Source organism: Bubalus kerabau, chromosome 4 (assembly GCF_029407905.1).
Source record: "Bubalus kerabau isolate K-KA32 ecotype Philippines breed swamp buffalo chromosome 4, PCC_UOA_SB_1v2, whole genome shotgun sequence".
Taxonomy (NCBI): Eukaryota; Metazoa; Chordata; class Mammalia; order Artiodactyla; family Bovidae; genus Bubalus; species Bubalus kerabau.
In genome coordinates this window covers 10,985,751-11,008,819 of record NC_073627.1, presented here as the reverse complement: position 1 = coordinate 11,008,819, position 23,069 = coordinate 10,985,751, and the positions used below count along the sequence as shown (strand labels likewise).

The 23,069-nt window shown below is 60.6% G+C and overlaps 1 protein-coding gene across 4 annotated transcripts; it reads left to right on the top strand.

The window, feature by feature from the left end:
* Positions 1–590: 590 nt before the first annotated feature.
* RBFOX3 (RNA binding fox-1 homolog 3) lies at positions 591–21,471 on the top strand. 4 transcript variants are annotated; one of them, XM_055579829.1, is made up of 11 exons: positions 591–812; positions 7,208–7,342; positions 9,444–9,497; positions 10,378–10,470; positions 12,029–12,089; positions 16,000–16,053; positions 16,316–16,448; positions 17,046–17,085; positions 17,999–18,060; positions 18,983–19,061; positions 20,819–21,471. In XM_055579829.1, exons 1-11 carry the CDS (start codon positions 591–593, stop codon positions 20,861–20,863), a joined length of 978 nt encoding a protein of 325 aa, XP_055435804.1. In that variant the 3' UTR covers positions 20,864–21,471. The 4 variants fall into 4 exon arrangements, with proteins under 4 accessions (XP_055435804.1, XP_055435802.1, XP_055435803.1 ...); XM_055579827.1 differs by having other exon boundaries at positions 16,905–17,085; XM_055579828.1 differs by having other exon boundaries at positions 7,205–7,342.
* Positions 21,472–23,069: the final 1,598 nt, after the last annotated feature.

Genomic DNA, 23,069 nt, shown 5'->3' with positions numbered 1-23,069 from the left:
CCTGCTTTACTGGTGAGAAAACCGAGGCTTAAAAGCCTTTCTCAGGCCAGAGAGCGGGGGTGTGGCCATCCAGGGCCAAAGGCAGGATTCTGGTGCTGCTGGAAGGTTCTGCGTCTTGACTGGGCCCATGTCAGTGTCCTGATGAGGAAGGTTTCACAGGCCATCACCGCTGGGGGGCCCTGCGTAGAGGGTACACGGGGCCACCCTGAGGTATTTCTTACAGCTGTGTCTGTCTACAGTTATCTGGAAATGTTTAATTATTTTTAAAATTCGGTGGATTAAAAATAAACCTTTAGTGTGCTCGGACCTGACAAATTCACACAAGTGGCCTCAAACTCAGGGGTGTCTCGCCGCAGACCTGGGCTCCCCTGAATGCCCCTGGCAGCCCAGCTGTGAGCTGGTTGCCCGTGCTGGGGGAGCGCCCCATCCCATGCGGCCTGGACAATGCTGCTGAAAGTCCAGTTCAGGACCACAGGGCCTCCCGGAGTGGGGCCGGTGAAAGGAGGCAGAGTCCCTGCCACACCGCGGTCTAACCAGCCTTGCTCTCTCCTCCGCAGGGCAATCAGGACGCCACGGCTCCGCCTGAAGCGATGGCCCAGCCCTACCCCCCGGCCCAGTACCCTCCTCCGCCACAGAACGGCATCCCTGCCGAGTACGCCCCACCCCCACCGCACCCCACGCCGGACTACTCGGGCCAGACCCCGGTTCCCCCAGAGCATGGCATGACCCTGTACACACCAGCACAGACCCACCCGGAGCAGCCAAGCAGTGACACCAGCACACAGGCCATCACAGGGGCCCAGACGGTGCCGGTAAGGGCCCCCCCAGCCTCGGAACTCCAGGGGGAGGGGCCTCGGGGCCTGCGTATGGAGAGGCAGCCCATAGCAGGGGTGTCTCTGCCCCCAGGAAGGCTCTCTCAGCCTTCCGGCTCTCCACCATCCGACACCCAAGAATCTTTCTGGTGGGCAGATGCCATGCAGGGGCCCCCCTCTGCCTCCCCGAGCCATAACTTCAGGCCAGCTCTCACCTCATCTGGGAGATGGAGCGTGACCTCAACCATCAGTGACCTGTTAATGGGAAGCGAGGGAAACGGCCAGGTCCGGGGCCTGGGCTCGCCCGGAGTCCCGGGGGGCCCAGCAGTGGTGGTGGGGGGTGGGGGACGGGGGATGGGGGTTGGCTGGGGGCAGTGAGCAGAGGCCCGGAGCCCCTCAGAGCTGTCTCGGGTTGCAGGCCCTCCTAACATTTCTAATCACTTGTAATCTATCTGCTTGGCTGCCCTCCAATCAGATAACTTCAATTATGTGGTTGTGATGCAGTTCCAAGGATAAAGTGCTGAGCCTGGCACTTCTTGGAGATTTCCTGATAGCCAAGGATCACGTCCAGGAGTGGCTGCTGCCCCTGGCCCACCTGGGGTGGGTGCCCTGTGGAGGGAGCCCCTCCAAAGACTGGGCTGCTGAGTCCCCGCCCCCAGCCTCCTCTGTTGCATCCTCTGTGGACCCGCGCCCTGCGGAGCTCCAGGGCTCTGGGTTCATTGAGCTGGCCCTACTGGCCTGGTGCCAGTGCTGACTGGTGGGGGCCGGGCAGGAGGCCAACATGCCCTGCACCGCTTGCCTGATGGGTGCCCCGCTCCGTGTGCCACCTCAGCCCCTTAACCCAGCCTGGCTCCTGCGGTGTACCCCTAGATGTGGATATCACCTTCCCTCACTGTGTGGGCAGCATCATCCAAACTCTGGGGAGAGTGCCTACCCACGCTGCCCCCCACGGGCTGGACCAAACTCTCCTGCCCGCTTGGAGCACTGCCAGACCTGAGTCTGCGCCAAAACCATCAGTCTTCTTGATTCTCCCAGCATCCCTGGTACAGGGTGTCCGCCACAGACACCCCCCAGGGTTCCACGGATGAGAAGGGCAATGTCCATGGGTCTCAGAACAGGGAGCCAAACCATACTTCCCTGGCCGCTGCCGCTTCTCATGCCTCAAACTGTGACCTGCATGTGCTCAGAAAAGAGAGGTGAGTGAGAGAGCCAGAGGGGTCCCTGTGAGCAGGTCACCGCTGGCCGGCTGGTCTCTTTCTGATGGACAACAGCAGATGGGGTGAATCTGGGGAAACCTCTCATGACCTCCTTGGGAACAAATGCTGACTACCCCCCCCAGAAGCAAACCCAGGAGACAAGATGACCAGACTGGTCGCTGACACGGAGGAGGCTGAGACCGACCGCTGACACCTCCAAAGCGCAGACAGGCCTTCTGGGCCGCCTGACGCAGCCTCACCACGACCCGTACAGAATCATCTTCCTTTGGCCAACTTCTGCAGGGACCTGCTTATGCCGGGCCCCAAGCCAGCACGGGGGTGCACAGGAAGAAGGGCCTGACCCTACCCCGCGGGGGCCGTCACTTCCCACCAGTCAAGGACGTTACATGGGCCCCTTCTGCTCTGCGAGAGTCCGTGGCCCCGAAGAGGACCTAGGAGTCTCAGAGAGAAGCCATCTGAGATGTGAGAGCCTCACTGCTCAATCGAACGCCACCCCACCCCCACCCCCAGAAATGCCTGGGCCAGAGAGCTGCTGAGCCCGATACCGGGTAGCCTCGGCCTTCCTCTGTCCACGGGGGGCTCTTCAGGTCCTGGGAGGGGGTGAGTCTGCTGCTCTTCCCCTGGGATACCGAGATAGAGGCCCCGACTAGCGGATGATCTCAAAGACACTCAGAATTGCCCGGCAAAGACTTCAGCTGCCGCTGCTGCAGGGCGTGGATGCTCCAATCTGGAGTGTTCCTTCCATCAGAGGCTTCGCACCTTGGGAGGAGCTGAGGAGGGTGGTCACTGCCTGTCCTGCTCGAAGATTCCAGGAGCCACTTATCTTCAACAAGCTCTTGGTCCTCCTAGCCCTGCTGCTCAGCTGTCTTATGTCCATCCCGGATCAGGCCTGTGTCATTTCCCAGAGCCTCCCCTTGGCCTTCCCCAAACAGCCTGGTGTTAGAATCGGGAGGTAGGGGGCGGCAGGCAGTGTAGGCTCCAGCTTGTGTCCAACCTGCCCTCTCAAGCCTGTGGATTCCGTTTGTCATCACGGCGTCATCTACGTTCTTTTATCAAAAGGCAGCAGGGGACGCAGAGTGACTAGGGCTGCTAATGGAGCAGGCCTGCCTCACTACTCTGCAGGACCCCCTGGGGTACAGGTTGGGGACCACCTCCCAGAGCTACCTCATTCTTGCAAGGTTTTACGGGGTCCCCTGCAGGGGTCCTCCCCACCCACCCGTCCACCCTGTGTGGTGGGGCAGCCACAGGGACATCCTCTTGGAAACTCCAGCTGGAGCGGCAGCCTTCGGTCCTCTTTGCTCTTGGCTCTTGGGACTTAAGAGAAGGGAATGGGGTGGACCGTGGTTGGAATACAGCACCCCAGGGTGCTGCCCCCACTAAGGCAGGGTGTGAGCAGATGGCGCCATCAGCATCGATGTACCACGGGGGGTCAAGCAGAGAGTTCCCAGAGCATGGCGTCATTCACAGAGTCCAAAGAGGACACAGCTCCACCTGAGGTCCTGAAGAAGGCTTCACGAGTGGATGGCTCGAGGCCTCATGTGGAGAACACCTCCTCCGAAGCTGGCTCACCACCCACCAGGGGCAAGCCATGTTGGGTGAGCAGCCGATGGTCATTGCATGGGTGACCAGAAGGTCTTGGAGGACCGAAGATGAGGGGAGAGGGGGCCGCAGAGAAAGAGGGTTTCCTGGAGCTGCTTCCTCTGTGTGGTATCACCCAGCCTTGGTTCTGTCCCAGTGACGGCCCCCGGATCCTGGCCTGCTGCCTGCCACCCCGCTGGACCTACTGACCCTGTCCAGGGCCCTCTCGGCCTCTCCCAGTGCTGGGCTTGGGGAGGCCCAAGAGAAGGGGGCTGCAGACTCTTTGGAGGGTGCAAGGATGGGAGATGCACTGTCCCATGCAGAGGGACCGGATGCTGCCTTGAAAGGGGGACGAGGACCGTGTCACCATGTGGGCTAAGATGACACAGAAATGAGGAGGACGCAGAAGCAAAACGGCCAAGAGCAGCTGGGGAGGTAAGGGGTGTTGCTGCTGCTGTTTCCCTGCATTTGAGAACCAAAGGCAAAGATTGCTTTAAAGAAGAAAAAGGGAAGTGAAGTCCCTCGGAAGGCAGTGCCAGCTGCCCGGACCGCTGTGATAAATGGTGGGAAGGCCTCCGTCTCCCCTCAGGCAGCCACTGCGCTGTTACACTCGGGGGGTTCTCCACACATCTTACAATTTCACAGCCATTGAACCCATTTATCTGCCTCTGTTTGCAGCTGTGCTTGGGGCTAAGGGGGGCTTTTCTTACTTTTCCTGCCCCCCTTCATCACCCCGTTTCTCCCACCTCACCCTCAGCTGCTCTCCTAAGGGCCTTTGAGGTGGGAAGAAGCAGGGAGACCCTGGATCTTGGAGACACACAGTGGGCTCAGTTCTGCTATTAGGAGAGGCCCAAGGCGTTGCAGAAAGGACATCCCAGGCCCCAGATGCCCCAGCTTCATCAGTGCCATCCCATGGTGCCCCCTTCCCGCCGAAGGCACCCCATCTCCGAGTGGGACCTGGGATTCCCACCCCACCCCACCCCTGCCACCACCCACCGTAGTCCTGGCCACCAGCTTGCGCTGACCACTGCCCTCTGCTGGCCTGGGGTCAGCATTGCATGCTCCTCTCCCCCTAGTTTCCCAGATCCGGAGTCCATGAGTCACCTGTACCCAAGAGCAGCCAAGGGCACAGGTGTGTGAAAGGCATGGCAGGGGAGGGTGACAAGGGACACTGGACCCAACCTGACCGCCTCACGGAAAGAGCCACAGCTTTCTATAGCCAGAGGGCGGGGCCCAGGCTTCTGAAGAATCGGCAGATGCACGGCCAGTTCTGCCTTGGTCTGGGGGTGCAGACGGGGCCTCTGACGGTCAAGCCCAAGCTTGCTACAAGGAAGAGTGCAACAAGGGAGGAGGACAGCTGGGGAGGGGGCTGAGCGGTTGGGCATCTCCATGTCCTGGGCTTGGGGGAGAGGAGCCCCCAGATGTCCCCCAAAAGCCCAAAGGCAGCTGCCCCGATTTGTCTGTCAGGAACGAGGGCATGTGCAGGCCAGACCAGGAGCCTCGGAGCCCTGCCACCTCACTCCCCCTGACCAGCTGTTCCTCCCCAGACTGAAGGGGGCTCCTGGGTGTCAGCGCCTGTTGGTGAAGCCCCAGGAACAAGCGCAGAATCACCTGCAGCCCCACACTTGGCTCAGAGAACACACACTTATCAGAAATGGGCCTGCCATGCGTGAGGTGGCCAGCCTGCTGAACCCCAGGTCACACATGTCCCCCCAGGCACACGAGAGGATGGTGGTTTCAAACCCATGTATAGGATCGCCTGCCCTGTGCTTCCTCTCAACACAGGAATACAGAGCTGAGTCTACGGGGCCTTTGAACAGGATAGCCCCGCACCCCTGCAGCCCTCCAGACCCCCTCCTGGCTTGCCACCAGGAAGTGTGCCCAGGAGCTGACCCCCCTCCCCTCCCCTCCTGTCCCCTATGGCATCTGCTGCCCTGGGGACTGGCTGAGCACACGAGTTAGGGGAGCGGCCCTGTCTTTCCAGAGAGGATGACCCTGATGGCCATTGAGGGCAGCCACTCAGGAGTCCAGAGACAGACCTCCAGCCAGTGGCCTTGGTGAGGGCCAGTCCTCAGCCACAGCATGAAGGCTCAGGCGCCGTGAGCTCGCCCTGCTTACCATTCTGGCTCCGGGAGGCTTGTGGTACTGCCCAGCACTCCTTTGGTGGACAAAACCCACCAGAAGCAAGCAGGCAGTTGCCAGCAACCCGTGGGAGGCACACACCAGCACTTCTCCCCTCAGCTGTCCTCGTCACGTGTCTCTGCAGCCCGGCCTCTCTCCGCCGGCCACGTGGGAGATCACAGCCGCCAGGACTTCCATTTGTGCAAAGTCTACCCCAGCCTTGAGGACCTTGTCCTTCCCCCTTCACTCTCTGTAGGAGTATTGGACAGGAGCCAAGCCCCCCGACTGTCACCTGGAATCCTGACCCAGAGGAAGACCCTCAGACAAAGGTTCAAGTCCAAGCAGTGTACTGGGGAGGTGATCCCAGAAAACCTGGGAGGGAAACCAGAACTTGAGACAGGAAGAGAAAAGAAGCAGTAAAAATGCTTTCTCGGCCAGTCATGCCCACAGGGGATGGGGACACATGGCATCAGAGGAGAGCCCCAGAGGAGCTGGTCCGGAGGAGCCCCAAGTGAGAGAAGGCATCTGTCCAGTCACCCGGTCTGTCATCGGCTCTGCTCCTGGACACCGACACAGAGGACCGGAGATGGCAGGCCCAGGGTCACGATGAGGCCCCTGGGTGGGCCCTCCCTGCACTCACCACGCCCAGCCTGCCTTTGGCCTGGGTATTCAGCAGGACCCACCAAGTTGAAGGGCAGCCTGGCTGTGAGCTGGTGGCCTGTCCCCATGGAAGTCCCCAGTGAGGAACCTCACACACGTGCCCAGCCCGCTCACTGCACTGCACCGCCTCGAGGCCTCTTCATGGCCTTGACCTCTCAGGGAGCTGGTTTGGGGGACAGGGCGGGGAGGTGGCCCTTGCTCTGTGGCAGCTTTGTTTCCAGAGACCCGAGTCTTCAGAATCCCTCTGTTGATCAGTGTTTGGGTCCAGAATCAGGACCAGCTGTGAGGCACTGGAGGTTGCCACCCCTGAGCCCTGGACAATGCAGAGCCTCAGAGCAGGGCTAGAAGAAGAGGCAGTCTGGGGGTGGCCTCCCCTGGGGCCACATCCCTACTGATGTGTGTGCCACGAGTGGCTTCCAAAAGCTCTCCACTTTCTCATCAGGCTGGAAACCCCGAACATTACCTGTCCTCCCAGAGCTCAGGCTGTCAGGGGTGGAGGTGGGGAGTACACGCACAACCTCAAGAACTGTGATAGCCAAGGGACCACTGAGGTCGGGCATCAGTGGACAAGCTGAGCCACAGGGTGGGAGAGCACACTGGGCCAGGGAGGCCTTGCTCTGTGATGGCATCACAGACACTGCTCAGGGAAAAAGCCCGGAAGTGGGACCTCTGAGGTTGAAGTGCTACTACAAATCCTGTGAATCCCGGGCGAGGGGAGTCTGCGCGGCTTGGGGAAGACCTGGTGTCTAGATCCTCCCCCACTATGGGGTGGGAGCAGAAGAGGGGCACCTCCCAGCCCGGGTCCTCTCCCCACAGCAGACAGACGAGGCGGCACAGACGGACAGCCAGCCACTCCACCCCTCCGACCCCACAGAGAAGCAGCAGCCCAAGCGGCTACACGTCTCCAACATCCCCTTCCGGTTCAGGGACCCCGACCTGCGGCAAATGTTCGGGGTGAGTGTGTGTGGCCCCTCCATCTGCCCCCTACCCCCAGCGTGGCCCCAGTGTCAGAACGGCCCCCCGGTTTCCCGCTTCCCATTGCCCTCTGGGTCCAGCCCCGCTCTGACCCGAGCCTGCAGGATGGGAGGGGGGAGGTGGGATGCAGGCTCCAGGGAGGGACCTGCGTGACTGTCACCCCAAACCCCAGGCGTCCCTGGTGGCTCAGCTGGTAAAGAATCCGCCTGCAATGCAGGAGACCTGGGTTTGATCCCTGGGTTGGGAAGATCTCCTGGAGAAGGGAGAGGCTACCCAGTCCAGTATTCTGGCCTGGAGAATTCCATGGACTGTATAGTCCATGGGGTCACAAAGAGTCGGACATGACTGAGCGACTTTCACTTTCACCCCAACCCCTTGCCCCTCAGGCCCAGGCGGGTGCCAGTTAGGTTTATCATTCTGCTGTTGAGGGCTCCAGAGAACTCTGTGCCCAGAAGGGCACCCAGCCTCCCGGCCTCACACCCAACAGCCCCCGCCTGTCCAGTGTGCCTGGGGCCCAGCCCGGGTACTTGACATCTCTGGGCCTGCAGCCCCCAGGCCCCGGGGGCTAGGGCAACAAGGAGCCACACTACGGGAAGCCAGTGAGCATTCCATCCCTGGATTCTCCCGGTCTGTTCCTAGACTCTGTAGGATCCCAGCGAGTGACAGTGTCACCGTGAGATCCTACAGGGATGCTCTTAAGTCCTGCGGTGACTTTATTCTGCCACGTGATTTGAGCCCCTAGCACGTGCTGATGCCCACTCAGGGCTGGGGCTGCCCTGTGGGTGGGTAAGGGGGCAGCAGCCCGGGTTCAGGCCTGGCCGTGGAGGACATGTGCACCCAGCCTGTGTTCTCTCCCGTCTCCCACTCCAAACTCTCTTTCCCCTGCCTGCCCTGTGCCCACTCCCCACTTCCACCTCAAGTCTGGCAGACTCTGGCCCCTAAACCCCAGCCCTCCCCTCATGCCACCCTCAGGAGGGATTTGTCAGGTAAATGGGAGGTAGCCTCGGGATGGGGCCAGGGCCCATTAGATTGGGGTGAGACCCAGTGGGGTCCGGGCAGAATTTAGAATCATCGGAAGATAAGGATTCTACCCCCTCTCGGCCTGGGCCTGACAGGTGCCAAACTTCTCTGAGCCCGGAGCCCCGACTTAAAGCAGCTGGTGTTGGGTCAGTTCACTGGGATGCCATTCCGGTCCCTACATCATGGGTCTCAGCCCACTCTGTCCCTACAGGCCACCCACGAGCACCCCCAGTCCCTGCAGAACCATCAGCCCACTCTGCCTGCATCCCAGCTGCGCCTCCTCCCTCTCTGGCACTCGGCAGGGTTGGCCCTGCCTCGCTGTCTGGCTCTGTGTTGCCTCCTGAACGTTACAGGATGAAGGGGAGACTCCAGTCGCATGTACTGGAGGCCCCTTAGGACCTCAGCTGGCATTTTAGGGGACTTAATCCCCAGCTTCCTGATCTCAAGCGCTGTGAGAGGGACAGGGCTACCCCTTGAGGGTTCCAGGCCAGCGATGGGGCAGGAAGGGGTTAGCTGAAGTGTCTGGGACCAGCTGACTGGTATGTCCCAGTCAGGCAGAGGGGCCTGGGGTCACTATCCTCTGCACCCCACACAGCCCAGCCCCCAAACAGCACAGGCAGCAGGCAATGCAGTGTCCTTCCTGGGCCCTGTGTCTCTTCCGGGGGCTCCTCTACACAGTGGCACCCAACCTTTGGGGAAGGGCTTATCCACAGCCCTGTACCCATGTGTGTGAATCAGGGCCGGCTGTCAGCAGCTAGGGAGGGGCAGAGCCTGAGCAGGGAGTCAGAGCAGGAGACTGGTGACACATAGGTGGGGCAGGTGTCCTGGCAGGAGAAGCCCTCTGCACGGGAAGGTGGAGACCACCCCCACAAGGCTATGCACGACCCTGCAGGAGGTGGAAAGGGCCACCCCCCCCCCCCCGCCCCGCACCCCCCCTCCCGGGGAGCAGAGGACCAGATGGAGGCAGTGGGCAGTGGTCCCCATGGAGAGCCGGCGAACCCGGCCGGCGGTCTTAACCCACCCTCTCCTGTCTCTCCCACCCTCATCTCTGTCTCTGCAGCAATTCGGAAAAATTTTAGACGTGGAGATCATTTTTAACGAGCGGGGCTCCAAGGTGGGTGCCGCCCAGAGGCCGCCACCATTACAGCCGGCTGTAGGTCCCGCCAGGCTAACGTGTGAAATGTGCGTTTCCGCCCTGGAGAGCTCCGAGCCTGAGGACCCCTGAGCGACACGGGTGCTTGTACTCCCCGCTCCTCCGCCCGCCCCGCCCTCCCCACCCCGCTGTCTGTGTTGTTGCTGCACTGCCTGCCGCGGACGCTTCCTTCTCTCTAAGCCGCCGGGACCTCTCTGTCTGCACTCGGAGAGCCCCCACCCCTGGGCCTGGGCCCCTCCCCAGCCTGCGAGCTGCTCCCCTGGGGCCACTGGCCTTCCTGGAGCTGCCCCCCACCCCCCCGCCCGGGGCTTGGAGAAGGGCCGGCAGGGGGCAGGCGGGAGGGTGCCAGCTCCTGGATGGGAGGATTCCCCCCACCCTGGGGCTCCCCGGGGTGAAGATGGGTGAGGCTGCCCCCACTCGGTCCTTCAGAAGCCCAGCCTTGGGCACCCCCACTTCCCAGGTGGGCTTAGGGCGACAGTTCTGGCCCCTGGTCAGGTCAGCATCTCTTTTTCAGCTTTGGCCTGTCCCCTCAGGTGCCAGGCGGTCAGCTCAGGCCGGGCTCAGGCCAGGCCAGCAGCTGCCCCTGCCAGGGGCCGTACCCCTCCTGGGCATCCTGCCAGTGGTACCAGGACAGACCTCTGAGTCTCCTTCAACTCACCTGACTCAACCCCTCTCTCTCTCTCTACCCACCCCCATTGCCCCGCCCCCTCCCACCCACGCCCCGCCCCCCGCCCCGCCCCCACCCACCCACGTCCCCCGCCCCACCCCGCACACCTCCTTTTTTTTTTCCTTTTTCTCATCCTATGTCTCTCTCTCCGTGTCTGTCCTTCTCCGCTCACAGGGTTTTGGGTTTGTAACTTTTGAAACTAGCTCAGATGCTGACCGAGCCCGGGAGAAGCTGAATGGGACGATCGTAGAGGGCCGGAAAATTGAGGTGCTCAGATAAGTGTGCTGCAGCAGGGACGCCCTTGAGAACCGCCTCCGGTCACCCCGGGGCCCCCCACCCAGCCCTGCCGCTGCCCTGCAGAGAGCCGGGCCAGGGTCCCCGGGGCGGGGCCACGCTGAGGCTGGAGCTGAGCCCACCACCTGCCGCCCCTCTTGGGTCTCGATCTCAGGCTCACCCAAGGGCCCCGCACCCTGTGCCCTCCCTCTCCTTCCCATGGGGCTGGAGAAGACCCAGAAGTCATCTCTCTGAGGCTTGGCAGCTCCAAGGACCTCAGCCAGCCCAGTCTGCCCCTGGTTGGCAGGGGATCATTAACCATCCCCCCGGCCACTCTCACCAAGGAACAACGGTTGCCCCATTTGCCCCCTCCCCACGCTGCCCCATCCTGCCATCTGCCCTTTGCCTTCATCCCCCAGAGAGTGGGCAGCAAGGTGCAGCCATGGCAGAGGGATGGATCCAGCCCAGAGGAGCAGAGGGGAGAGGAGGCAGAGTCCTCCTGACACTTAGCCAGCTTCCCCAGGCCCGTGTGCACCCCGCTCAGTGCTGTGGTTCTGATGGCTGGGAGCTGGGCTTCCCAAACAGGCTCAGCAGTGAGGACGGCCACAGAGGAGGGCTCAGTGGCCAGTGCAGAGCCATAGGAAGGGCGGTGGAAGGCTTGGGGGTGGGGGAGGCTTCCAGAAGCGGAACAAATGCTACAGGCACTGACCGCAGCTGGGCTCCAGCTCAGTGTCCGGCAACACTCAAGGCTGTGGCCCCAGGCCCATGGGGCTCACACGGACTTGGGGGGAGGCAGTACGGCCCGGACGCCGCCCTCAAGTTCCCCACCTGCTCTCTGCTCCCTCCGCAGAGGCTCTCCCCTTCCTTCCTACACCCCAGCCTGGCCCTCTGGGCAGCCCAACCAGGGCCTTAGATGTCTGGACAGTAGGACCCACTTGGTGCCCACCTGGTCCTCCCACATTGGCCTTGCCCCCCTCAACAGGCACATATGCCCCCCCTTAGGAAAGCTCTCTGCTGGCCTTGAGGGAAGGGGTGCTGCCCCCACAGAGAGGGGTGGCCATCCTGGTGCCCACGACTAGGAAGGCCTCAGCAGCTGCCCACAGCAGAGAAGTCTTAGGGGCCGGTCTGCTAGCTGCGCTGAGAGCACTTTGTGGAGAGTCCACCAGTCAGCTGCTCCCACGGCCGTGGGTTGCCAGAGAGAGGCTGAGCTTGGGCTGTAGGGAGAGCCGTGTGAAGGGCAAGGGCCGGGCGGGGGTGCTGGACGCCATGTCTGAGCCGAGGCTGGGGACCTGGGCAGCATGCGGAGCAGTGGTGGCTCCGGGCGCCCGGGCAGGGCGGGGGGCCCGGGGAGGGAAGAGCACAGGCCGTGGTTGGTGGGGGACCAGGCTGGTGGCAGAAGCTGTACCATGCCTCGCCTGGGAGCCCCGGGGGCTTCGTCCCCAGCCCCCCGCCCCCTCCAAGGCGGCCACAGAGGAGTTCAGAGTGGGACCAGGCGGCCAGTGGCCTGCAGGCTAATGCCCCCCTCAGCCTCTCCCTCTCTCTCTCCGGGCAGGTCAATAACGCCACGGCCCGGGTCATGACCAACAAGAAGACTGCCAACCCCTACACCAACGGTAAGGGGGCCCAGGACCCCTGGGAGGCTGCAGGGGTGCCAGTGGGAACAGGGGGCCCAGGCCACTGGAGGCCGGCCTCCCAGGATGCTAAGCACCCCCTCATGCTCTGCTGTGGTCCGAAGAGGGTGGGTCAGTGAGGCAGGGGAGACCTTGGACCACCCTCTTCCCACACAGCTGGTGAGAACCCCGTGGGGTGTCCAGCACCCAGGGGCCAAGGACAGGCTTCAGGCACAGGGGGAAGGTGGCAACTTCCTGGATTGTTCCTTATTTTCTAAGCGCAGAGGGAAGCCCGGGCTAGAGGTGTTCAGTATTTTAGCAAGTGTGATGACAGATGGGCAGTCGCCCTCCCCCAACCCCCAGCCTTAGAAACACTGAAAGGTTGAGGCCCAGTTGACCAAGCGGCCTTGTCCATACCTACCTGGACCTGCTTACCTGACTGTAAGCAGAGGTGACCAGTCTTTGAAACGAAACTGCTGATGCTAAATGCTGGCAGCTGGGAGCAGTGGAGGGACAGCTCTTGGCTGGCCACCCTGTGCCTTAACTTCCCCGGGCAAGGAACTAGTTTGAGTGTAGCTGGCACCTCGTTGGGGCCTTTTTGAGTTTGCACCTCTTGCCAGGGAGCAGCAGCCTCGCTCTGTCAGTATGGGTCTTCCGGCTTTGCTTCCCACCCCCAACCCCCAGCAGGAAAGAGTGGACCAAGCCACCCCAAGACTCGCTTGTCCCGGTCTGATCAGATGTGCATGGAGTCAGGGGGCGGGCCAGCACAGAAGGCCTGTGCCAGGACTGTGGGCAGACCTACCACCTGACCTCCTGGAGTAGGGCTGGGGCTTGGCCAGACTCCGTTTAGACGAGATTATTGTCACTCCCATCCTGATTTATTTTTTAATTGAAGGATAATTGCTTTACAATATTGTGTTGGTTTGGGTCATACATCAGTGTGAATCAGCCATAGGTATACATGTGTGCTTTTTTGAGGATAACAAAGCTCAAATTCTTTCTAAAACTCTGTAGGCTCCCAGGCTTTGCACCTGTGCTGAGCCCGTACTGGGTGTGACTTTAGAGACCTGGCTCTCACTGCAGGAAGGGAAGCCGTAGACATGTTTACAGGGTCAGGGTGACCCTGGGGGCTGCACAGCCCCTCCTGAGAGCCACACACCCCTGCTGTCTGGCATACCTGAGAGTGCCAAGGAGCATGGGATTCAGGAGGGAACCCATCCCTCAATGACTGCATCCTTGGCACGGATGGTCACAGAACCGAAGCCAGTTAAACAACAGAGAGTGAAGAGAGGAAGAAACCTCTGCCCACTTTGGCGGCAACCACAGGTGGCCGTGAGACCCAGCTCGTGGGCTCTGGTGACCAAGGCTTGACTTTGCTTAACACTCTGGAGGACTCAAATTCATTGTTCGGTCAGAGAAGCAGAAGTTTCCACTGCAGGAAACAAAACTCTCCAGGTTTGACCGGGTGTTACTGTTTGCAAAAGAAACAAAGGATCCCCCCAGGTGGGTGTCAGGCTGCCTCTGTCATCTGGCATCCCAGACAGTGAATTGGGGCCAGAGCAACAGAGGTACGCAGGATTCCAGAACTGGCAGAGGGAAGTGCCAGGACCATCCGAAGCAGAAGTGCAGACTCTCTGAAGGGACCAGAGGAGGTGCCGGATGGGACCTGGGGGCTGGACTGGGGTAGGTGGCTCAAGGACTCTGCACCACTCTGGATTTTTCCTGAGAAGACTCAGTTCCAGCTTCCAGGGTAGTCCAGTGGCTGAGTCCACCTTTCAATTCAGAGGATACCAGTTCGATCTGTGGTCCTGGGAGATGCCACAGGGCAACTAAGCCTATGCATAACTACTGAGCCTGTGCTCTGGAGCCCAAGAGCCACAACTGCTGAGCCGATGCGCAGCAACTACTGAAGCCCTAGAGCCCATGGTCCACAACAGGAAAAGCCACTGCAATGAGAAGCCTGCACACCGCAACTAGAGAGTAGCCCCTGCTCTCTCCCGCAAGGAAAGAAAGCCCAGGCGCAGCAATGAAGACCTGAAGTGAAAGTCACTCAGCCGCGGCCGACTCTTTGCGACCCCATAGACTGTACAGTCCATGGAATTCTCCAGGCCAGAGTGGGTAGCCTTTCCCTTCTCCAGGGGATCTTCCTGACCCCCAGGTCTTTCCCTCATTGCAAGGAGGATGTTTTATCAGCTGAGCCACAAGGGAACCCAATGAAGACCTAGCGAAGCCAAAAAAATAAATAATTAAAAAAAAAAGACGACGACTCAGTTCTTGGGACTGGAGGTCTTCTCAGAAGATGAACTATTTCTTCCCTCCTGACCTGGTATTTATAGAAGATTTCAGAAGCACAACAGTAACATTCAGGCACGTCATGTGATGGTGGACCAGGAATAGACGGCAGTCTCACAAAAAGTGTGGAGAACGGGCCGCCCTGGGAGGAACAAGGCCCAGAAACTCTGTCCTGTGCACTTCTCGGCTGTCAGTCCAGCAGTGGGGCTGTCAGACTCTGGGCTTGGGATGTGGAGCTGGACCTGGGGGGAGTGCTGCAAAGACTCCAAGAGCTAAGGGGCCAGAGGCTGGGCCTGGTCAAACAGGCTGACTGACCCCCGCACTCACTTCCTGACCACTTGGGGATGGTGAAGTTTCTGCCCACTGGTTTCCATCCCCGGGACCTCAGGTGGGAGCAGACCTTCACTCCTGCACCTGGGTCTCTGACGGGAGAGGAAGACCAGCCAGGAGGAGCCAGCCCACCTGCAGAGAGGAAGAGGCTGGGGCCCAGGGAGTGGCCAGGAGCATGGTCTGAGCTGGTTTGGGCTTCCCTGATGGCTCAGATGGTAAAGAATCTGCCTGCAATGCAGGAGACTGGGGTTCGATCCCTGGGTTGGGAAGATGCCCTGGAGAAGGAAATAGCAACCCACTCCAGTATTCTTGCCTGGAGAATCCCTGTAGACAGAGGAGCCTGGCGGGCTACAGTCCATGGGGTCGAAAAAGAGCTGGACACAACTGAGTGACTGACGCACACTGCCACTCACCAGCTGTGTAACTGGAGGCTGCCACGCCTCTGTGAGCCTCTATTTGCTCATCTGTAACATGGGTGAGGGTGACGCCTTCCTTGTTGGGTGGGTCTAGAACAGTCTGGCATGTGGTAAAGGGAATGCTAGCTGTCCTTCTTATCGTCCCCAATCCCAAAGCCCTTCCTCCCCACCTCTTCCCTCAGCAGCCCTGCCATTGGCAGCTTTGGGGAAAAACAGACACAGGAGAGCAAACTCAGCCCTGGGGAAGGGAGCCCTCCAGGAGCTCCAGCCCAGGACAGACATGGGCAGGAGATGGAGGAGGTCGCCATGGCTGAGGCCAGGCACATTTACCGAAGCCTCTGACCCTCCTGGAAGGCAACCAAGCGCCTGCATGATACAGCTCCCAGGAGACTGGGCTGTCAGGCGCCAAAGCACCCAGACCACAAGCACCCCTATCCCAGCTGCGACCTACAGACGGTTGCATAATAACACATTCCACTTTGCCTGTTAATGCTCTTCAGCAGACATGCAGACCCCAAGCTGATGTGGCCAGTGCCCCAGGACAGGGGAGGCCTGGGGCAGGCTGGGGAAGGCCAAAATTTGAAAAGAATCAAGACACTAGGCAAATGGTCAGGAGTGGCTGCGTGCCTGTTAAGGAGCAGAAGGCACCCAACCAGTGAGGCTGCAGCCTCCTAGGCGGGGCCTGGAGTCTGTGCTCCTGCCTCATCTGTCTACCCTGGTTGCAGAAGAAGGGGTCCTGCCTGTTCTCTGCAGCGGCTACAGCCTGGGACTGTCCCAGTGGGGCCCGTCCTGGAGTCTCCAGGGTTCCCAGACATAATGTGAAGTGGGGAGAGAATGGGGAAGATAGTGATTGGGTTTCTCTGCTTCCCTTCTAGGCTGGAAGCTAAATCCGGTGGTTGGGGCAGTCTATGGGCCTGAATTCTATGCAGGTAAAGGCTGGGAGCTGGAGCGTGGGCTTGGGGAAGGCCTGGTGGGGTATTCAGATCTTCCTGCGTAGGAGGACGCGGCCAGGGGCGTGGCCATATAGGGGGCGGGGCCGGAGCGGGGCGGGGCCCGGCAGGGGCGTGGCGGGGCGTGGCCGGATAGGAGGTGTGGTCAGGTGAAGCAGTGGTCAGGCTTCCCGCCCTCCCGCCTCCTCCTCTCTTAGCTGTCCCTCTCACACGGTCTGCTCTCCGGCCCATTTTCTTGCAGTGACGGGGTTCCCCTACCCCACCACCGGCACAGCCGTTGCCTACAGGGGCGCGCACCTACGGGGTCGGGGCCGGGCTGTATACAATACGTTCCGGGCTGCACCGCCCCCGCCCCCCATCCCGACTTACGGAGCGTGAGTACCTGGCGGGCACAGGGAGGGAGGCTTGGAGAAAGGCCCAGGGGGCGTCGGGAGGGAGGCGTGGTGCAGCCAGGGGGGCTAGGCAGCCTTTCCAGAACCGCGAGGGCGGGGGGTGGGGCTTGAACCGCAACCTTCACACTGCAGTCGCCTTCACATCAGTACCCCCACCCCCACCCTGCTCCGGGATCTCAGGGTCACTGGCATGTGGGGGACGTTCAGAGCCCCAGCACCTTGCCCATTGCTTTCATGGGTCGTGGTCGGCCCCGGAGCTCAGTGGGCCTTCTCTAAGCCCTCCCTGGTCCGGGGCCCTCCGACCCTAATAGTGGGGTACAGCTGCCTGGGGTGGAGCAGGGGGAGGGTAAGTAAGCAAGGTGGGCCGATGGGCCCCTGGGTTTGCGGGAGAAAGGAGCTGACCAGCAAGGGTGTTACTCTATTGTTATACCAAAACAGGGCACTGGAGCAAACGCTTGTTAAAATGCCAGTCCCATGGGCAGGGCTGGCACCCTGCCCCCTCCCTCCTCAGCAGACACCGGAGCCGGCCTACCCCACCTCTCCAGCGTTCCCACCACTTTCTTGTCCGTTTGCTTCCAGGGTCGTGTATCAGGATGGCTTTTATGGTGCTGAGATTTATGTAAGTGCAGCCCCGGGGGTGGGAGGGTAGATGAATCCGATATCTCATGTGTCTCAATGAACAGTCAGTGTCCCCCACTCCCTGCCCCGCTCCCCCCACCCCTCCCATCCTGGGAGCCCAGGAGGTCAGCTTCAGCTAAACCTGGGTTGTCCCCGCTCAGGGTGGCAGTAGTAATGGATTCCCAGCAGCACGATGAGCCAGGCGTGTCTTCTCCATTTCACAAGGTGTCAGTTGTACGATGGGGGCCGTGGGTGGCTCTTCCGTATCCCTAACCACATTGGGGTCACTGAGCCCCGACGGGCACCCAAGATCCATTGCAGAGGCTCAGAGAATGACCGGGAGGTAGGAGCTCCAGGGCAGACCCCTGGATGGAGTCCTGCCTTCTCTCTTCTTTCACGGGGCATCACTTGCTGCTTCCTGTAGCTCGGAGCCCGTGCTGACAACCCCCATCCCCCACTGCCATCCTGGGTGGTGGTCACCTGTAATTCAGCCATCCATTGAACAAGGCTAAGATGTGGTCTGAGTTAATGCCTTTTGCCCCTGACCCATCCCAGCATCCAACACCGAGTCACCCATGGGTTCTTCGTGCCCATCAGCATCAAGGTTGGCAGTACACTGGCTCGGTGGCAGGTCTGTGAACATCTACTGTGTGCCAAAGCTTTGAACACAGCCAGACATATAATTATTGGTGCCCACCCATGTGTGTTGAATGCACAAATGGACACATAAATGAATGAATGAATGAAGGAGGTGTGTGGACACCCTGCCCCACTTTGAGCCATGCCACTAGACCACAAGCCAGGTGCTCTCAGGCGTGCGCCAGCCATCCCTCACCTGCCCAAGGTGAAGGCTGAAAGGCTGTGTTTGCCCCACTAAGCCCATGTGCTGTGTTCCCCCCACCCTTACCTTGCAGGGAGGCTATGCCGCCTACAGATACGCTCAGCCAGCAGCAGCTGCAGCCGCCTACAGTGACAGGTGCCTGGGGAGGGGTGGAGAGCTGGGTGGGATGGGGAGGAGATGGACGGGTCACAGGCCTGGGCTGCAACAGACAAGAAGCCTTACCCACCACTCCGGGCCTGGCAGTGCTTCCCCCTGGAGGAACTTAAGAGTCTGGACAAAGGAGAGCAAGTCTACATGGGCTTGGAGACCCCAAGCCAGCAAGCCCCCAACTTCTGTAGTCACTTCCTTCCTTCACAACATGGGAGGCCTTGGGACCCCCCAGTTCTGGGTAGCAGACAGTTCCTCTGATGCCCAGCCCTGGAGGCCTAACCACCATCCCCTCCCAACGCCCTGAGCTCTGGAGCCCCGAGTGAGAGGGTAATTAGGAGCCTTGGTTTCTGCCTGGGACACCTCTGACCCTTTTCAATGCTCCCAGGCCTGAGACCCTTCAGCCCGGAGAAAGAAAGGCAGAGCGTGTGCTCCGCTGCAAGTACATCCAGAGGCCTGAGGAGGGTTCTCTCTTGTCTTGAGGGCCAGTCCTGGGGTGGGGCCTGCCTTGATGCCTTTCCCTGTGGGCACTCGGCCTGTTGGCCACTGACTGCAGCCTGGGGAAGCATACAGGCTCCAGAGCCGGGCGTCCAGTGGGCACTTTGTGGAGGGCAGCTGTTGCTCTTGCCAGCGGCACTGAAGGCCCCTCGGCCCTCCCTTCCAGGGGCAGGTGGCACCCTCAGCGTCTGGCCTCTGGGTTTTATCTGGGGCACAGCAGGCCAGCACTCGTGGTCAGCATTCGCTGGACGTGTTCAGAGGGTGGCCGGCTATGTTCCCTCCAAACCAGCAGGAAGGAGGAAGAGGGGGTGTGCAGGGGAGGGCAGGGCCTTGGGGTGCTGTCTCCAGGGAGGCGGAAGACCCTCACCTGCCCTGTCGCCCCCCACCCCCCTCCCTGTGCTCACCTCCCCAGTTACGGCAGAGTCTATGCGGCTGCTGACCCCTACCACCACACCATCGGCCCCGCAGCGACCTACAGCATTGGAACCATGGTAAGGAGGCCCGGGCCGGGCTGAGGCTGGGGCGGGCGGGCAGGCCCTTAGGGAAACGTCCCAGACCTCGGCCTGGTGCCTGGCAGGACAGGGGCCTGGTTCTGAGCTGGGCAGGACTTGCCCCTTGTGCTCTGTGGAGTCAGAGGGAGGCAGGCCCGCCCAGACAGGCAGCTGCCCGGTAACGTCGTCTGGAAGACCTTCTGGTGTGGCCCGCTTTGCTGAGCTCTGTAACTAAAGTCCGAGCATCCTGGCCTTCCATTCCCTGGACTGGGAAAACCCAACAGAACCTCCTGGCAGGGGCTCCAGAGGCAGGCAGGGCCTCCGCTTCCTCTTGTGTGGGTGTGTCCGTGCCACGGTCCCTCTGTGTTGTCACCGCCTTGCTGTACCTTTCCTCACATCACCCACACCCCTGCTCCGTGACCCCTCCATGGCTCCCAGCTGGGCCTGAAGGTCTCTCCTGGGGAAGCGGGGCCTCTGCCCTGGGCTTCGGCAGGGGGAGGAGGCGGCGCACTTCTGACGGCCTGCTGAGGCCCGGAGGTGCGCGGGCCAGTGTGTCTGTGTGTGTGTGTATGTATGGCCAGCTCTTGACACATACAGCCCAGCTCACTCTGTACCCCAAAATCTGCTTCCAGTGAACACCTACCTTCCAGGCCCATCCCGACCCCATGGGGTATTAATGTCGGTTTTTAACTAGCTTGGCATCCAGCATCAAAGATGAAAACGTTTTGGGCAGGGTAAAGAGGGAGGAGCTTCAGAGACAATATGGATTTTTATTTTCATCTCCCTTGTTCTTGATTACTCCCTCCCAATTTTCGTTTTGTCTTTTTTTGATTTTTAATGAGCCTCAGACATCCCAAGGAGCCATGGGTCGCAGGCCTCTGGGTTGGGGGGTGGGCCCAGGCCCACTCCCGGATGAAGGCCCCGAAACTGGCTTGCAGACTCCTTGGCTTCAGAATCGCCAGGCCCTCTGCAAAGCTGTTAGCTAAAAGCTTTTGTTAATTCACAGAGGGTTCCCTCTTATGTTTTCTTTTATTTTTATAAGATTCTCTTGGTTTTTTTCCCCCTGCAACTTTTCTGCTCTGGCACTGGCCATTCCTTTCTCTGGGGAAACTGCAGAAGGGTCCTGTGTAGGGCTCCCTGGCCCAGGGGAGCCCCGGGGCACGGGAGAGAGCGTGCCAAAGGCCTGTCCTCCCGGCTGGATGGAGGAGGCGCAGGGACCCCAGAAGGCCCCTGGAGCTGGATGAGCAGACACAGTCCTTCCTGATAGAGCCAAGGCCCCAGGAACCCTGACTAGAGGCCCCTCTCCCCTCCGGTGCCTGGAGGGGCTGAGGCCTGCACCACCACCGCCCCCCGCCCCCCACGCCAGCCCCGATGGGCACGGAGGAGGCGGGGCTTCTGCTCCGACCTCCCCCAGATGACAGCCGATGGAGGAAGCTGGCAGGGAAGGGTCAGGCCTGAGCCAACAAAGTGCCCAAAAGACATCTCAGACCTCGTTATCCAGAAGCTCCATGGCTGGTGACCCCAGCACCTCTCTGACCCTGAGGCCACCAACCACATCAGAAATAGGCCCAGCGCCCCTCCGGCTGCCATGACAACCAGCACCCATTCTCCCCAAGGCAGAACGGAAGGGAGGGGGCAGAAGACGGGATTTAGCTGTTTCTCTTTTTGTTTTTGTTTTTCTTTTTTTTCTTTTTGCTTTCCCCCTCCCCTCCCGAAAGGCGGTACTGATTGGCTGTTTTTCATCTTTGATGTTGCAGGCTAGCCTCTGCCGAGGAGGGTACAGCCGCTTCACCCCCTACTAGCAAGAGGCCCAGCCCCTAACAGCATTCACTCTGACTGCCTAGTACACACCAAACCCAGCAGTCCAAAAGCAGGCACAGCCACTCCGAGGACAGTGCGCCCCTCCCGGTCAGCGACACGCGCCGCTGACCTCCGCGACTCTTTAAGTCCATAGGTTTTACCTCTGGCCAGCTGGTCTCCCCCCACGATGGCGTGTGTGTCTTTGACCCTGGTCACCCCTGTATGTCTGAAACCTTGATTCCTATTTTGACTCTGTTGATGTTGTGCCCCACCCCACCCCCAGCCCTGAGCCATTTCAGGTATAGGACGCACAGAGTGGGAGGGGCTAGGCTACTAGAAGACCTCTTCTCAAGAAGTAGCAATAGAGCCCGAGAGAGCCATGCCCACTCTCCTGTCACCTGTCCCCACCCCGCCCCAAGGAAGCCACCCCAGCCAGTCTGGCCACAGCCCTGCCCCTGCCCCTGGGGTTCAGGCGGCGAGGGGCTCTTGTCTGTCTGCCCCACTTGGTGGGTTCCCAGCCTCGACAGTGGTCACTCCTGATCTTCACCCAGCTAATTGCAGGAGTAGCTGTCTCTGCCCTCCTTGTCCCCATTCAGCTAAACTCACAATTCTGATTAAATCTGACTGATGTTTCCTGCTGAAGTTGTCACAAGTCGTGGGGGAGCCACACCAGCCTCAGGGGTTCCTTAGCCTCTGTTACAAGAAATGAAAGAGTCTAAAAGTGGTCCAGCCCTGCAGTGCCTAGGGGCCCTCTCTTAGCCTGTCTGCCCCACTGCCCACACTCGTGAGTCTTTCCAATCCGGCCACACTCTGGAGACGGGGTCCCTGCCAGCCTGGCACCCCGGTCTGTATTTGAGTGCAGCCCTGCCTTCCCTTCCCCAAGCTTGAAATGTTCTTTTCCGGGTACCCTTCCGGAAGGGGAGTCTGAGCGAGAGAGCAGGGAAAGGTGGTGCTCACCATCCAGCCCCTCTGGCGGGACAGTGCTTAGCACCCACCTCCTGTCCGGAGAAGGTCGGGGCTCAGCTCTGCTGCAGGGCTCTGGGGCCTGCAGGTAAAGCTGAGACGGCTGGGGGAGCTTCTGGAAGCTTCATGTGCGGCCCTGTCGCCTCTGTTACAGGAGAAAGTGGCCGGGACAAGGAGGCCCTGGGCTCCTATGTGCCAGAGCTGGCTTCCGGGGGGTATGGACGGCCAGCTAGAGGGCACAGGTCCCCGCCAGCCAGGGCATGGGCCTCCACCCACTCCACCAGCACATGGTTTCAGGTTGGTGGGGTGAGCAGGCCTCTAGAGTGTACCCAGCCAGCTTACCTCCACTGCCTGAACACCCTCTCAGCTGCCTCATTCCAGACCCCCCGACATGGCCTGTGCAGTGCCATCCACCCACCATGCCCTGACCTCTGCCCTCATCTGCCCCAGCAGCCAGGCCCTGCTCACCCAGGGCCCAGCAGAGTCCACCAGTAGCTTCTGCCAGCTGGCTGTGGCTCTTCCATCCCTGCCACCATCCTCCCTTTCTCCCTGCTGGAGGGCAGAGGTCTGCATTCAATTCCCTTACGCAAGATGGGGAGTGGGGCCAGTGTGGGGCGCCCTCCCCTCACCCACCTGGCTGGCGCCCAGGGCCCCAGAGCCTGCCGCCCTCCCCCCATAGCACACCCGGCAGTTGCTTCTGTGAACTGCAAGTCCTGCCTTTCTGTTTCTGTTGTAGTGAAAGCTTCTGCCGTTTCCTTCTTGGACCATGAAGGGCAAAAACAAAACAAAAAAATCACACACAAAAAAAATCACAAAACAAAAAACAAAATAAAAAAAAAAAAAAGATGTTCAGATCCAAGCAACAAAAACAACAACTAAACCGAGAAGCATCCACCACGTCCGAGTCCGTGAGCCCGCGAGCCGCCGCACCCACCGCAGCGAGGGAGCAAGTTTGCAGGAAGATGGGGGGTGGAGAGGTGGGGGGTGCCTCATTTTCTACCAAGTCTTCCTTCCGGGCCCCACTCGGGGCAGCGTGGGGCCAGTGGCGAGAGGCTGCAGGCCCGAGCAGGAAGAGCAGCCAGAAGGACTTGACCTTGGCTGCCAACGGTGCCAGCGGAGGGACGGGCGCGGGAGGGGGTCGGCTTCTCATCCCAGGGCTTCGGCTGTGCCCGGTCACCCCCCCACCCGTGTCTCCCGCTCTGGGCCCCAGCTACCCCTCCTGCCTCGCCGCCAACACCCGTGTCC